Below are 15,992 nucleotides of genomic sequence, written 5' to 3' on the forward strand. Positions count from 1 at the left end.
GGTGTGTGTGTCCGTCTGCGCAGAGCTTGGACTGGTCATCAGCGGAGCCAAAGGTTTGTGCCACAAAAATATACAAATATACGTTTTTTCACCTTTCAAAATATGCACAATAAAATCACAAACGACAAATAAATATCATTTGGCTGCTTCTATGTGGGTGTATATTTCTGAATTTCAATGGTCCCAAAATAACATCTACTATTATAGTAACACAAACTAGCAGTAAACATTTTAGTAAAAAAAAAACTAACAGAAACTGTATTGTGTGTTCATCACAAAACTAACAAAAAACAACAGAAATCCTAGAAAATGTCCTGAGTTGAAGTTTTTGTTGTAAGCCTTTTAATGGTATAATGTTTCGTTGTTTTTCTTAGACTGTATTTTTTCTGACCTTCAAATAAAAAATACCCTATATTACAATATAAACTAAAACAAACTCTAAAACTATGAACAAAAAAGGGTTTTCAAAGAAGTACTGCTTAACTCCCAAATGGTGTGGACTGCAGACTTGCAAAGAAAATAATTCCATGGTACAAAATATATAGGATTTATTTTGAGCAGACCCTGATGAAGACCTTCTAGGGCGATACGCGTTGGTCTAATGTGTTGCCTTGCTCATATTTTTTAAAGACTGAGTGCCTTGGAATTATTTTCTTTGCATGTAGTCCACACCATTTGGGAGTTAAGCAGCACTTCTTTGAAAACCCTTTTTTGTTCATATGTTCCTACCTGTATCAGCAAAGAGCAACTATCTATCTCTAGTCTCTTTTTAAACTCTAAACCAAATAAGACCTAAACTAAAACAAAAATTTCCTCCCCTTTTTTTTTTGCCTTGAAAACAAAAAGAAAAACGAAAGAAAAATCCAAAACTATTAATCACTGTGGTTATTATTATGATATACTTCATTCACACGTTGTTTGTGCTTATGTCCCCCAGAGGGCCCATGTCTGGTCCACACCATCACGGGGGACCTGCTGCGGGCCCTGGAGGGCCCAGAGCTGTGCCAGCAGCCCCGCCTCATCTCCGTGTCCAGCGAGGGCCACTGCATCATCTGCTACGAGCGCGGACGCTTCTGCAACTTCAGCATCAACGGCAAGCTGCTGGCGCAGATGGAAGTCAACGACTCCACTCGGGTACGTCACAGCGGGGGGGTTGGGTATTTATGCTCTCACTGGTTCTCAAAGTGGGCTCCGGGGACCCCCAGGGGGTCTCGAGAGGGGGGTTACAAGAGGTCTCCAGCAAAATAAGGCACAGTTTAAACACTTAAGCCCTCCCTATTCAGTGGTGTAAAGTAACTAAGTACATTCACTCAAGTACTGTACTTTTGACAGTGGACAGTGGACAGTGGACAATTTTGAGGTACTTTTACTTTACTGGAGTGTTTCCAAATATCAGTACTTTTACTTCTACTCCACTACATCTCAGAGGCAAATGTTGCACTTTTACTCCACTACAATTATTTGAAAACTTTAGTTACTTTTCAGATATAAATTATTACATTATAAAACATTTAAAACATTTACCACTTTAGCCCTATTTTATACCTAGGCTATTTGAAAATAGACGATCTACAAGTAGTCCATTTTGATAGCAATACTTTTGTACTTTTACTCTTGTAAATTTAGAATTCCAGACTTTTTCTTGTAACAAAGTACTTGCAGTATTGATACTTTAACTTAAGTAAAACCTTTGAGTACTTTTTCCACCACTGGCCCTATTTTATTTTTACGATTTGGAAATCTGATCTACAAGCTCACGATGCATCGCAATGCAACACGTTGTGAGATTGTATATCAGCTTTTTTGTTGAAAATAATTCTCTTATGGAGTTCCCTGGCATTTCTTTTTTCAAATTGCAGTTTCCATTCTTGAAACTGCAATGTTGGAGATTTGACAAAAAAGTTGACTTGACTGCAGGCGTGTATCGCAGAATCTTCTGCCTTTTCTCCTTTCTCTTCCACTTGTGTTCATATTGTTTTATTGGCATGACATTTGATTTGTCTACAAAGCAATAAACTCAACACATAATATCCCTATCTGTCTCTGTCTCTCTGTTGCTCCATTTCTGTCTCTCTCATTCTCTCCGTCTCCCTATCGCCCCATCTCTCTCTCTCTCTCTCTCTCTCTCTCTCTCTCTCTCTCTCTCTCTCTCTCTCTCTCTCTCTCTCTCTCTGCAGGCCATCTTGTTGAGCAGCGATGGTCAGAACCTGGTGACAGGAGGTGACAACGGCGTGGTGGAGGTGTGGCAGGCATGTGACTTCAAACAGCTGTACATCTACCCAGGCTGTGACGCTGGCATCCGCGCCATGGACCTGTCCCATGACCAGAGGTAAGACATACAGCATTCATCCACTAGATGGTGCACTTTTACAACACTTCTGTTGCATAAGGATTGTTGTTTGGCTTGCAATAGTCTGCAACATTTGTAACCAGTGGTGTAAAGTAACTAAGTACATTTACTCAAGTACTGTACTTCAGTACAATTTTGAGGCATTTTCACTTTACTGGAGTATTTCCCATTTTCAATACTTTTACTTCTACTCCACTACATCTCGGAGGCAAATATTGTACTTTTACTCCACTACAATTAGAGTATTTCTAAATTGCAGTATTGATACTTTTAGTACTTTTTCAATCACTGATTAAAATACATGCATTTACTTTTGGGAAATGTAGACTAGTCTGATAAGTTTGATATTCAGATTTGATGATATAATATGATAATAATAAATAATATGGTTGCAGGACTCTGATCACTGGCATGGCGTCGGGCAGCATCGTGGCGTTCAACATCGACTTCAACCGCTGGCACTACGAGCATCAGAACAGATACTGAGAGGTGTGGACAGAGTGACAGAGAGAGAGAGAAAGAAAGGAGAATGGAGAGACGGAGAGAAAGAAAGAGAGGAGAAGAAGAGAAAGGATTGCAATCCTACTGCTGCATATCTGGGAGGAGGAGGAGGGGCTACAGTCTCAACCAGGAAGTACCACCCACCAGTGAGGAAGAAGAAGAAGATAGAAGACCGACGGCTTCGGTCATGAAACCTGCAGCTGTTGATGCGACCGAACCGGGAGGAGAGCGGCTTGCAAGCCAGCATCAGCAGAGAGATGTATACTTCCTCCACACACACACGCACACACACACACACACACACGCACAGACATGCACACACACACACACACACACACATGCACACGCACACGTGTAAAATACGCACACGTGTGTAGACCACAGGCACGCCAGTAAAAACCCAAAGGGTTTACACTCCTGCTACTGAAACCTGCTAATCAACTAACACAGTAAAAAAAAAGAAAATAATAATAATTGAAAAGGACATCCAAGCGTGGTGGTTGGTGGTGTTGAGGCCTTAATGGACCCCCAGCACCCTTACAACCCACCAGGACTGGTACATCTGCTGTTCTTAGCTAGGTTCCGTGTTCTGCTTCACAGACATAAAGAGCTGGAGTTTTTTGGGGGGTGATTTTGTCTTTTTTTAATTTGCTCTGATATCTCCCTGTTGGGTTTTGTTTTGTTTTATTTTATTTTAATTACATCTTTCTGGGGGGGGGGAGGGGGGGTGTAACCTGGGTGGAGCAGCAAATAAAAGGTTGACACACCCCCGGTCTGCGAGGCTCTCACTTCGGTCCCTTGTGAATCCCAAAATCCATACAGGTGCTATTTGGCTTTTATCTTCAAATCCACCCTTCGGCGAAAATGTACCCCCCCCCCCCCCTTAGGGTTTATTATTCCTCAATTTTAGTTTAGAGCTTTTGTTTTTAATGTTTTATTTATTTCCGTCGGTTTGGTTTTGCACTCAAGCGAGGGTGATATATGATTTTTATTGTAAATAAGACTCTTGTTTCCTTTTGGAGTATACACACTGGTCCTCTCACTACGCAGACCGCGCTTATCACCTTTTAAGTTATTAATGACTTGCCGTATGTAAAATATTGTGTAATAATTATAATAATGTTGACAAAGACTGACGGTTATGATTGCGGGTGGCAAGGGATGATGATGATGATGATGAAGATCACGATGATGACGGTGATGATGATGATGATGATGATTGTCCTGGCGAGAAAATGTTGGCGGCGGTGAGGATATCGCCACGGCAACTAGAATGAAAACCCACGGGGCGAACATGATTTTCCTTTGTAGATTTTGGTGATTGTATTGTCAAATATGTACATACAAGTCTTTGTTCAGACTCGGGGAGAGAGAGACTCACATCGTGCTGAACGCAAACTGAAATAAACTCTTCACCTAATCCACATTTGTTGATTACTTAAAAAAACAAAGGAAAAAAAAAAAAACTGAAAATAGAGAAAATCAATTCAATGTCTCAAGGTTTGTTTTATTCGTTTCATTGTTATTATTTTTTTTGTATTTGCACTTTGCACCAATCACATATCATTATTTATTAGGCTTGGGTTATTTCTAGTCGGCTGCCATTTTGTTTTTATTAGGGGACCATTTCTTCCCGACGGGATTATTTGTGCATTGATATTTGTATTTAAAAAGCGTTGAGCCTCATGTGTGATTATTATTATTGTTATGATTATTATTAAGTTGTACAACCTCACCGTTGTAAGCAATATCATAATTCTGTAGCTGATAGAGCCTGGGGAGAGGAGAGGAGAGGAGGAGGCAAGGAGAGGAGACGAGGAGAGGAGAGGAGACTAGGGGCTGAAATGTGAAACATAACTGTATGTGTGAAAGCCATCTTTGATCAAACATGCACATACTCTTATCGACAGGTTCAACTTACGTATCCAAAAAAAAAGGAAAAAAAAGTTACATATTTTTGGATCTATGAAACCCTAAAAAAAAAACGTACAAAAAAAAATACTATTGTATTCCTGTTTTATTGCAAAGATGTAAAATATGACATGTGTGAGTTGGGAAAAAAATCATGATAAGAAAAATAAAATATGCAAAGAATTTGATGACTTGGCTTTTCTTTCTCTTTTTTTGTGTGACAAAACTCTTGTTTCACTTGCATTTATTCTTATGTGTAGCGAGAGTTTTGAAATATCGTCTCTGTCGGATGGAAACCTAGTATGTCCAAAACTGTTAAGGTCCTTACACACCGGGGCGAATTTTTTCATGCGAATAATACGTTTTTGTTTAAAACCTTAAAAAGTCAATGCAAGCTTCCACACCAGTTTCGCGGAGCGAAAAAAGCGTCTTTTAATTATTCGGAACGAGTCCGAATTTTGCGTATATTCGCATATTCGCCGGTGTGGAACCGCCTTAAGGCTACTTTTCAGGATTCAAATTCAAAAGTAATGAAAGCAGCAGATCTACAAGCTCGAGCTTGTGGATCTGGGGCCAGGGGCCTGTTCCTCAAAAGGTGAATTAGAGCTAAAGCCTGGCTTTACCACCTATCCTGGCTTAATTTAGCCAGGATTAGAGCTGAGTCGGTTCCTCAAAAGGTGAATTATCTTGAAGATTAGTTTAGCCAGTTCACCCTGGCTAAGTTTAGCCTTATCCGATTCCTCAAAAGAGAATTGAAGCAAGCCTAGCTTAGTTACCATGGCAATTTAGCTGTGAAGTTAGCCTGGTCAGGAGCAGGCTAACAGCCAAGCTTACTTAATCCAGTGTCTTTGTTCTTCAAGTTTTTCCACAGTTAATTCAACACATGTGTTTGTATATGGACTCATTTGAATGACCCTGCATTCAAATAAAATGAAATCAATACAATAAGATATAATCAATGTAATTATATTGCTGAAATAGTGTGTGACCATGAATCATAATTGTTTCACAATGACTCATGTTGTACTGCGACGGGGGCCGCAACGGGACGGACGGGACGGACGGACGGACGGGGGGGGGTTGACCACAACGGGATGAGCGGGGGACGGGGGACGGGACGAGACACACAATAACCCCACATTTGCAAGACCACTTTGGTAGAGATTTGGGTTGTGTAGTTACCTTGCCAATTTGCCATCATGATGTAACTCCAAAGGTGGACAAGAAATAAAAAATAATTTCTCCATTGACTAGAAATTGATAATTTAAAATATGCTCCTTATTGACTTACAAAGAGGCTCCTTTAAACCCGTAACTAATAATTTATATATATATATATATATATATATATATATATATATATATATATATATATATATATATATATATATATGTATGTGTTAGACATTTTTTATAATATTAAAAAAAAACTGGTAATATATTATCAAACATCTAACAACAATATGATCTATAGTGTTAACAGAGTGACAATGACATATCACATGAGTCATTGTGAAACAATTATGATTCATGGTCACACACTATTTCAGTAATATAATTACATTGATTATATCTTATTGTATTGATTTCATTTTATTTGAATGCAGGGTCATTCAAATGAGTCCATATACAAACACATGTGTTGAATTAACTGTGGAAAAACTTGAAGAACAAAGACACTGGATTAAGTAAGCTTGGCTGTTAGCCTGCTCCTGACCAGGCTAACTTCACAGCTAAATTGCCATGGTAACTAAGCTAGGCTTGCTTCAATTCTCTTTTGAGGAATCGGATAAGGCTAAACTTAGCCAGGGTGAACTGGCTAAACTAATCTTCAAGATAATTCACCTTTTGAGGAACCGACTCAGCTCTAATCCTGGCTAAATTAAGCCAGGATAGGTGGTAAAGCCAGGCTTTAGCTCTAATTCACCTTTTGAGGAACAGGCCCCTGCTACTTTTGATGCTTTTGTGTGACGCTGTAGTATGATCTGATATGAAGTAGGGCGTTAATTTACAAAAAAATATATGAGGTTTCTGGCCGACAGCGACAATTTATTCTTATGTGTAGTGAGAGAAATATGCGGCGCATTTTGAGCTTGTGGATCTGCTACTTTAGCAAAAAAGTTATTTGAATCCTGAAAAGTAACAGTTTTGCGTTTCCACCTGACAGAGATGAATAACAACTAGCAGCCTCTACTCCAACTCTTGACAGCCATCAAGCAACACTACTCATTAAACTACTTTCATGGATCTCCAGTGCACTTTAAAAAAAAAAATTAAATACAAAACTTTCTTGTGGGGGGCCCCCCATAAGAAAGATTTGTATTTAAAACTTTAAAAAAGTTCCTTGCCAATCCCTGGCAAGGCACAGCCGGCCTGTGAACCAGAATGTTATATGTTTGATTCCTATCCCTGACATTGTGTGAAAGTATCGACACATTTGGAAAAAATATAGATATATTCTTTTTAAGTATTAAATATAAATCTTTCTCATGGGGGGCCCTGACACTACATATTTTCACATGGGGGCCTTGACCTCAAAATGTTTTAGATCCACAGACATCATAGAAACATCTGTAGGTGAATGGATAGAGTGGCTGCATAGTAAGCCAAAGGTTACTGGTTCAAGACACGATTGCCGATTGCTGTAGTATGATCCGGAGCAAGACATACACCACTGCAATTATGTGGTAATAATAATGGTACTTTTACTTGTAACAAAGTATTTCTACATTGTGTGCTACTATTTACTTAAAGGGGAATTTTGGACTAAAGTTTTCTTACCTTTTCTATGACGTTATGATATCTTAGGATGAATTAGGTAACTCCACCCCTGAGCCGCCACAGCTTAAAAGGTGCGCGGATAGGCCTTAGGTTAGATCACATATTTTAACAGCTTTTTTTTTTATTTATTTTTTTAGATCTGACGTTCATAGTGACAGAACACTGTCCCAAAAAAAAAAAAGAAACGGAAGTCTCGCTAGACGAGATTGAAATCTCGAGATTTCAATCTCGTCTAGCGAGACTTCTGTTTTTTTATTATAATTTTTTTTGGTTGCATAGTGTTCTGTCACTATGAACGTCAGATCTCACAAAAAAAAAAAAGCTATTAAAATATGTGATCTAACCTAAGGCCTATCCGCGCACCTTTTAAGCTGTGGCGGCTCAGGGGTGGAGTTATGAAATGTTTCTACTGTACCATTCATCCTAAGATATCATAACGTCATAGAAAAGGTAAGAAAACTTTAGTCCAAAATTCTCCTTTAAGTACACAATGTGACTACCTTTTCCACCACCGCTAGTAATAACAGAGAAACAATATAAATATTATATGAAAATAACTCAGAGGTGAGCAGTACTCGACCATAGCTGAGTGGTCAGTGAGCTTAACTGGGGGGTCCAGAGGCTCTGGTCGATCCAGGTTTGATTCCAGGCCAGGACACATGTTGACTGTTGAGGTGTCACTTAGCAAGACATTGGATTTGGAGTGGAGTTTCTAGGTGAAAGTGTTTTTTTTAAGGTCCCAAAATCTTCCATCAGCCTCCATTATAAATCTCTGAACTTAAAGGAGTACAATTCCTAAACTACACACACACACACGATACATTATTTTCCTTTTGGTGTTCAGTTGCATACAAATGTTTGTCTATTTGTCCATTAAAATAGCTATGGAATACCACCGAGAAATAAACATTAACCAACGACGAGGATGGGAATCGAACCCACGCGTGCAGAGCACAATGGATTAGCAGTCCATCGCCTTAACCACTCGGCCAAAAAAGGGGCTAAATGGACTGCCTGGGCCACACCCTTAAAGGCGCCAGTGGGTGGAGCCTCGCTTCATTAAAAAATTACCTATATGCCTGATAATATTGAATGACCGAAAGGATAGGCTACCAGGCGCTGCTGGGAGTTGAACCCAGGATCTCCTGTTTACTAAACAGGCACTTTAACCAACTAAGCCACAGCGCCATATTCAATCATTAAAGGCTCACCTCACTAATCTTTGTAGCTCGATGCTATGCACCTGATAGACAAACAACAGAAGCAGCGTTGTCTCTGAAATTACACCAAGCACAAGTTGACCTCTGCTGTGGCAGAAAGCTGGTGTAGGGGGAAACTGCAGACTCAGAGCTAACCCTACCCCCAAACATTCTACGAGTGCAGTGCTGTCGGCGCATGCTGTCGGCCTGCCACTATGTGGGCTACTATTGGAAAACGTCCACTGTGCCGTCCCTGGGTGGGCTCGAACCACCATCCTCTCGGTTAACAGCCGAACGCGCTAGCCAATTGCGCCACAGAGACTGCAAGCTGCAGGACTGCAAGAGTTTTTTTCTTTTTTCATGTCTAGTTTGGTACAGCCCTGTAGGAAAAAGTGGTTTAGGCTTTTGTTCGAAAACACGGGAGCCTACATACAAGTGCTAACGACTCTGGTGGGACTCGAACCCACAGCCTTTGAATATCTCTTTCGACATGCCTAGAAGTCCAATGCGCTATCCATTGCGCCACAGAGCCACACCCTTAAAGGCGCCAGTGGGTGGAGCCTCGCTTCATTAAAAAATTACCTATATGCCTGATAATATTGAATGACCGAAAGGATAGGCTACCAGGCGCTGCTGGGAGTTGAACCCAGGATCTCCTGTTTACTAAACAGGCACTTTAACCAACTAAGCCACAGCGCCATATTGAATCATTAAAGGCTCACCTCACTAAGCTTTGTAGCTCGATGCTAACCTGATAGACAAACAACAGAAGCAGCGTTGTCTCTGAAATTACACCAAGCACAAGTTGACCTCTGCTGTGGCAGAAAGCTGGTGTAGGGGGAAACTGCAGACTCAGAGCTAACCCTACCCCCAAACATTCTACGAGTGCAGTGCTGTCGGCGCATGCTCCCGGCCTGCCACTATGTGGGCTACTATTGGAAAACGTCCACTGTGCCGTCCCTGGGTGGGCTCGAACCACCATCCTCTCGGTTAACAGCCGAACGCGCTAGCCAATTGCGCCACAGAGACTGCAAGCTGCAGGACTGCAAGAGTTTTTTTTCTTTTTTCATGTCTAGTTTGGTACAGCCCTGTAGGAAAAAGTGGTTTAGGCTTTTGTTCGAAAACACGGGAGCCTACATACAAGTGCTAACGACTCTGGTGGGACTCGAACCCACAGCCTTTGAATATCTCTTTCGACATGCCTAGAAGTCCAATGCGCTATCCATTGCGCCACAGAGCCACACCCTTAAAGGCGCCAGTGGGTGGAGCCTCGCTTCATTAAAAAATTACCTATATGCCTGATAATATTGAATGACCGAAAGGATAGGCTACCAGGCGCTGCTGGGAGTTGAACCCAGGATCTCCTGTTTACTAAACAGGCACTTTAACCAACTAAGCCACAGCCCCATATTCAATCATTAAAGGCTCACCTCACTAAGCTTTGTAGCTCGATGCTATGCACCTGATAGACAAACAACAGAAGCAGCGTTGTCTCTGAAATTACACCAAGCACAAGTTGACCTCTGCTGTGGCAGAAAGCTGGTGTAGGGGGAAACTGCAGACTCAGAGCTAACCCTACCCCCAAACATTCTACGAGTGCAGTGCTGTCGGCGCATGCTCCCGGCCTGCCACTATGTGGGCTACTATTGGAAAACGTCCACTGTGCCGTCCCTGGGTGGGCTCGAACCACCATCCTCTCGGTTAACAGCCGAACGCGCTAGCCAATTGCGCCACAGAGACTGCAAGCTGCAGGACTGCAAGAGTTTTTTTCTTTTTTCATGTCTAGTTTGGTACAGCCCTGTAGGAAAAAGTGGTTTAGGCTTTTGTTCGAAAACACGGGAGCCTACATACAAGTGCTAACGACTCTGGTGGGACTCGAACCCACAGCCTTTGAATATCTCTTTCGACATGCCTAGAAGTCCAATGCGCTATCCATTGCGCCACAGAGCTACACCCTTAAAGGCGCCAGTGGGTGGAGCCTCGCTTCATTAAAAAATTACCTATATGCCTGATAATATTTAATGACCGAAAGGATAGGCTACCAGGCGCTGCTGGGAGTTGAACCCAGGATCTCCTGTTTACTAAACAGGCACTTTAACCAACTAAGCCACAGCGCCATATTGAATCATTAAAGGCTCACCTCACTAAGCTTTGTAGCTCGATGCTATGCAACTGATAGACAAACAACAGAAGCAGCGTTGTCTCTGAAATTACACCAAGCACAAGTTGACCTCTGCTGTGGCAGAAAGCTGGTGTAGGGGGAAACTGCAGACTCAGAGCTAACCCTACCCCCAAACATTCTACGAGTGCAGTGCTGTCGGCGCATGCTGTCGGCCTGCCACTATGTGGGCTACTATTGGAAAACGTCCACTGTGCCGTCCCTGGGTGGGCTCGAACCACCATCCTCTCGGTTAACAGCCGAACGCGCTAGCCAATTGCGCCACAGAGACTGCAAGCTGCAGGACTGCAAGAGTTTTTTTCTTTTTTCATGTCTAGTTTGGTACAGCCCTGTAGGAAAAAGTGGTTTAGGCTTTTGTTCGAAAACACGGGAGCCTACATACAAGTGCTAACGACTCTGGTGGGACTCGAACCCACAGCCTTTGAATATCTCTTTCGACATGCCTAGAAGTCCAATGCGCTATCCATTGCGCCACAGAGCCACACCCTTAAAGGCGCCAGTGGGTGGAGCCTCGCTTCATTAAAAAATTACCTATATGCCTGATAATATTGAATGACCGAAAGGATAGGCTACCAGGCGCTGCTGGGAGTTGAACCCAGGATCTCCTGTTTACTAAACAGGCACTTTAACCAACTAAGCCACAGCGCCATATTGAATCATTAAAGGCTCACCTCACTAAGCTTTGTAGCTCGATGCTATGCACCTGATAGACAAACAACAGAAGCAGCGTTGTCTCTGAAATTACACCAAGCACAAGTTGACCTCTGCTGTGGCAGAAAGCTGGTGTAGGGGGAAACTGCAGACTCAGAGCTAACCCTACCCCCAAACATTCTACGAGTGCAGTGTCGGCGCATGCTCCCGGCCTGCCACTATGTGGGCTACTATTGGAAAACGTCCACTGTGCCGTCCCTGGGTGGGCTCGAACCACCATCCTCTCGTTAACAGCCGAACGCGCTAGCCAATTGCGCCACAGAGACTGCAAGCTGCAGGACTGCAAGAGTTTTTTTCTTTTTTCATGTCTAGTTTGGTACAGCCCTGTAGGAAAAAGTGGTTTAGGCTTTTGTTCGAAAACACAGGAGCCTACATACAAGTGCTAACGACTCTGGTGGGACTCGAACCCACAGCCTTTGAATATCTCTTTCGACATGCCTAGAAGTCCAATGCGCTATCCATTGCGCCACAGAGCTACACCCTTAAAGGCGCCAGTGGGTGGAGCCTCGCTTCATTAAAAAATTACCTATATGCCTGATAATATTTAATGACCGAAAGGATAGGCTACCAGGCGCTGCTGGGAGTTGAACCCAGGATCTCCTGTTTACTAAACAGGCACTTTAACCAACTAAGCCACAGCGCCATATTGAATCATTAAAGGCTCACCTCACTAAGCTTTGTAGCTCGATGCTATGCAACTGATAGACAAACAACAGAAGCAGCGTTGTCTCTGAAATTACACCAAGCACAAGTTGACCTCTGCTGTGGCAGAAAGCTGGTGTAGGGGGAAACTGCAGACTCAGAGCTAACCCTACCCCCAAACATTCTACGAGTGCAGTGCTGTCGGCGCATGCTGTCGGCCTGCCACTATGTGGGCTACTATTGGAAAACGTCCACTGTGCCGTCCCTGGGTGGGCTCGAACCACCATCCTCTCGGTTAACAGCCGAACGCGCTAGCCAATTGCGCCACAGAGACTGCAAGCTGCAGGACTGCAAGAGTTTTTTTCTTTTTTCATGTCTAGTTTGGTACAGCCCTGTAGGAAAAAAGCGGTTTAGGCTTTTGTTCGAAAACACGGGAGCCTACATACAAGTGCTAACGACTCTGGTGGGACTCGAACCCACAGCCTTTGAATATCTCTTTCGACATGCCTAGAAGTCCAATGCGCTATCCATTGCGCCACAGAGCCACACCCTTAAAGGCGCCAGTGGGTGGAGCCTCGCTTCATTAAAAAATTACCTATATGCCTGATAATATTGAATGACCGAAAGGATAGGCTACCAGGCGCTGCTGGGAGTTGAACCCAGGATCTCCTGTTTACTAAACAGGCACTTTAACCAACTAAGCCACAGCGCCATATTGAATCATTAAAGGCTCACCTCACTAAGCTTTGTAGCTCGATGCTATGCACCTGATAGACAAACAACAGAAGCAGCGTTGTCTCTGAAATTACACCAAGCACAAGTTGACCTCTGCTGTGGCAGAAAGCTGGTGTAGGGGGAAACTGCAGACTCAGAACTAACCCTACCCCCAAACATTCTACGAGTGCAGTGCTGTCGGCGCATGCTCCCGGCCTGCCACTATGTGGGCTACTATTGGAAAACGTCCACTGTGCCGTCCCTGGGTGGGCTCGAACCACCATTCTCTCGGTTAACAGCCGAACGCGCTAGCCAATTGCGCCACAGAGACTGCAAGCTGCAGGACTGCAAGAGTTTTTTTCTTTTTTCATGTCTAGTTTGGTACAGCCCTGTAGGAAAAAGTGGTTTAGGCTTTTGTTCGAAAACACGGGAGCCTACATACAAGTGCTAACGACTCTGGTGGGACTCGAACCCACAGCCTTTGAATATCTCTTTCGACATGCCTAGAAGTCCAATGCGCTATCCATTGCGCCACAGAGCCACACCCTTAAAGGCGCCAGTGGGTGGAGCCTCGCTTCATTAAAAAATTACCTATATGCCTGATAATATTGAATGACCGAAAGGATAGGCTACCAGGCGCTGCTGGGAGTTGAACCCAGGATCTCCTGTTTACTAAACAGGCACTTTAACCAACTAAGCCACAGCGCCATATTGAATCATTAAAGGCTCACCTCACTAAGCTTTGTAGCTCGATGCTATGCACCTGATAGACAAACAACAGAAGCAGCGTTGTCTCTGAAATTACACCAAGCACAAGTTGACCTCTGCTGTGGCAGAAAGCTGGTGTAGGGGGAAACTGCAGACTCAGAACTAACCCTACCCCCAAACATTCTACGAGTGCAGTGCTGTCGGCGCATGCTCCCGGCCTGCCACTATGTGGGCTACTATTGGAAAACGTCCACTGTGCCGTCCCTGGGTGGGCTCGAACCACCATCCTCTCGGTTAACAGCCGAACGCGCTAGCCAATTGCGCCACAGAGACTGCAAGCTGCAGGACTGCAAGAGTTTTTTTCTTTTTTCATGTCTAGTTTGGTACAGCCCTGTAGGAAAAAGTGGTTTAGGCTTTTGTTCGAAAACACGGGAGCCTACATACAAGTGCTAACGACTCTGGTGGGACTCGAACCCACAGCCTTTGAATATCTCTTTCGACATGCCTAGAAGTCCAATGCGCTATCCATTGCGCCACAGAGCCACACCCTTAAAGGCGCCAGTGGGTGGAGCCTCGCTTCATTAAAAAATTACCTATATGCCTGATAATATTTAATGACCGAAAGGATAGGCTACCAGGCGCTGCTGGGAGTTGAACCCAGGATCTCCTGTTTACTAAACAGGCACTTTAACCAACTAAGCCACAGCGCCATATTGAATCATTAAAGGCTCACCTCACTAAGCTTTGTAGCTCGATGCTATGCACCTGATAGACAAACAACAGAAGCAGCGTTGTCTCTGAAATTACACCAAGCACAAGTTGACCTCTGCTGTGGCAGAAAGCTGGTGTAGGGGGAAACTGCAGACTCAGAGCTAACCCTACCCCCAAACATTCTACGAGTGCAGTGCTGTCGGCGCATGCTCCCGGCCTGCCACTATGTGGGCTACTATTGGAAAACGTCCACTGTGCCGTCCCTGGGTGGGCTCGAACCACCATCCTCTCGGTTAACAGCCGAACGCGCTAGCCAATTGCGCCACAGAGACTGCAAGCTGCAGGACTGCAAGAGTTTTTTTCTTTTTTCATGTCTAGTTTGGTACAGCCCTGTAGGAAAAAGTGGTTTAGGCTTTTGTTCGAAAACACGGGAGCCTACATACAAGTGCTAACGACTCTGGTGGGACTCGAACCCACAGCCTTTGAATATCTCTTTCGACATGCCTAGAAGTCCAATGCGCTATCCATTGCGCCACAGAGCCACACCCTTAAAGGTGCCAGTGGGTGGAGCCTCGCTTCATTAAAAAATTACCTATATGCCTGATAATATTGAATGACCGAAAGGATAGGCTACCAGGCGCTGCTGGGAGTTGAACCCAGGATCTCCTGTTTACTAAACAGGCACTTTAACCAACTAAGCCACAGCGCCATATTCAATCATTAAAGGCTCACCTCACTAATCTTTGTAGCTCGATGCTATGCACCTGATAGACAAACAACAGAAGCAGCGTTGTCTCTGAAATTACACCAAGCACAAGTTGACCTCTGCTGTGGCAGAAAGCTGGTGTAGGGGGAAACTGCAGACTCAGAGCTAACCCTACCCCCAAACATTCTACGAGTGCAGTGCTGTCGGCGCATGCTGTCGGCCTGCCACTATGTGGGCTACTATTGGAAAACGTCCACTGTGCCGTCCCTGGGTGGGCTCGAACCACCATCCTCTCGGTTAACAGCCGAACGCGCTAGCCAATTGCGCCACAGAGACTGCAAGCTGCAGGACTGCAAGAGTTTTTTTCTTTTTTCATGTCTAGTTTGGTACAGCCCTGTAGGAAAAAGTGGTTTAGGCTTTTGTTCGAAAACACGGGAGCCTACATACAAGTGCTAACGACTCTGGTGGGACTCGAACCCACAGCCTTTGAATATCTCTTTCGACATGCCTAGAAGTCCAATGCGCTATCCATTGCGCCACAGAGCCACACCCTTAAAGGCGCCAGTGGGTGGAGCCTCGCTTCATTAAAAAATTACCTATATGCCTGATAATATTGAATGACCGAAAGGATAGGCTACCAGGCGCTGCTGGGAGTTGAACCCAGGATCTCCTGTTTACTAAACAGGCACTTTAACCAACTAAGCCACAGCGCCATATTGAATCATTAAAGGCTCACCTCACTAAGCTTTGTAGCTCGATGCTAACCTGATAGACAAACAACAGAAGCAGCGTTGTCTCTGAAATTACACCAAGCACAAGTTGACCTCTGCTGTGGCAGAAAGCTGGTGTAGGGGGAAACTGCAGACTCAGAGCTAACCC

At 43.9% G+C, this 15,992-nt stretch overlaps 1 protein-coding gene across 1 annotated transcript in view; it reads left to right on the forward strand.

Moving 5' to 3' along the window:
• The window catches only part of LOC308089988 (neurobeachin-like), a gene marked incomplete at both ends in the record, with an annotated part of 234,794 nt that extends 231,958 nt beyond the window's left edge, over positions 1-2,836 (forward strand). The window contains 4 exon segments of the mRNA XM_080434989.1: positions 1-53; positions 938-1,134; positions 2,178-2,329; positions 2,746-2,836. The exon segment at positions 1-53 is cut by the window's left edge and continues 49 nt beyond it. Coding sequence (XP_080291115.1) covers positions 1-53; positions 938-1,134; positions 2,178-2,329; positions 2,746-2,836 — 493 coding nt within the window.
• Between the last annotated feature and the right edge of the window lie 13,156 nt (positions 2,837-15,992).

This window comes from Gymnoscopelus braueri (assembly GCF_963280865.1).
Source record: "Gymnoscopelus braueri genome assembly, chromosome: 8".
NCBI classification, from domain to species: Eukaryota; Metazoa; Chordata; class Actinopteri; order Myctophiformes; family Myctophidae; genus Gymnoscopelus; species Gymnoscopelus braueri.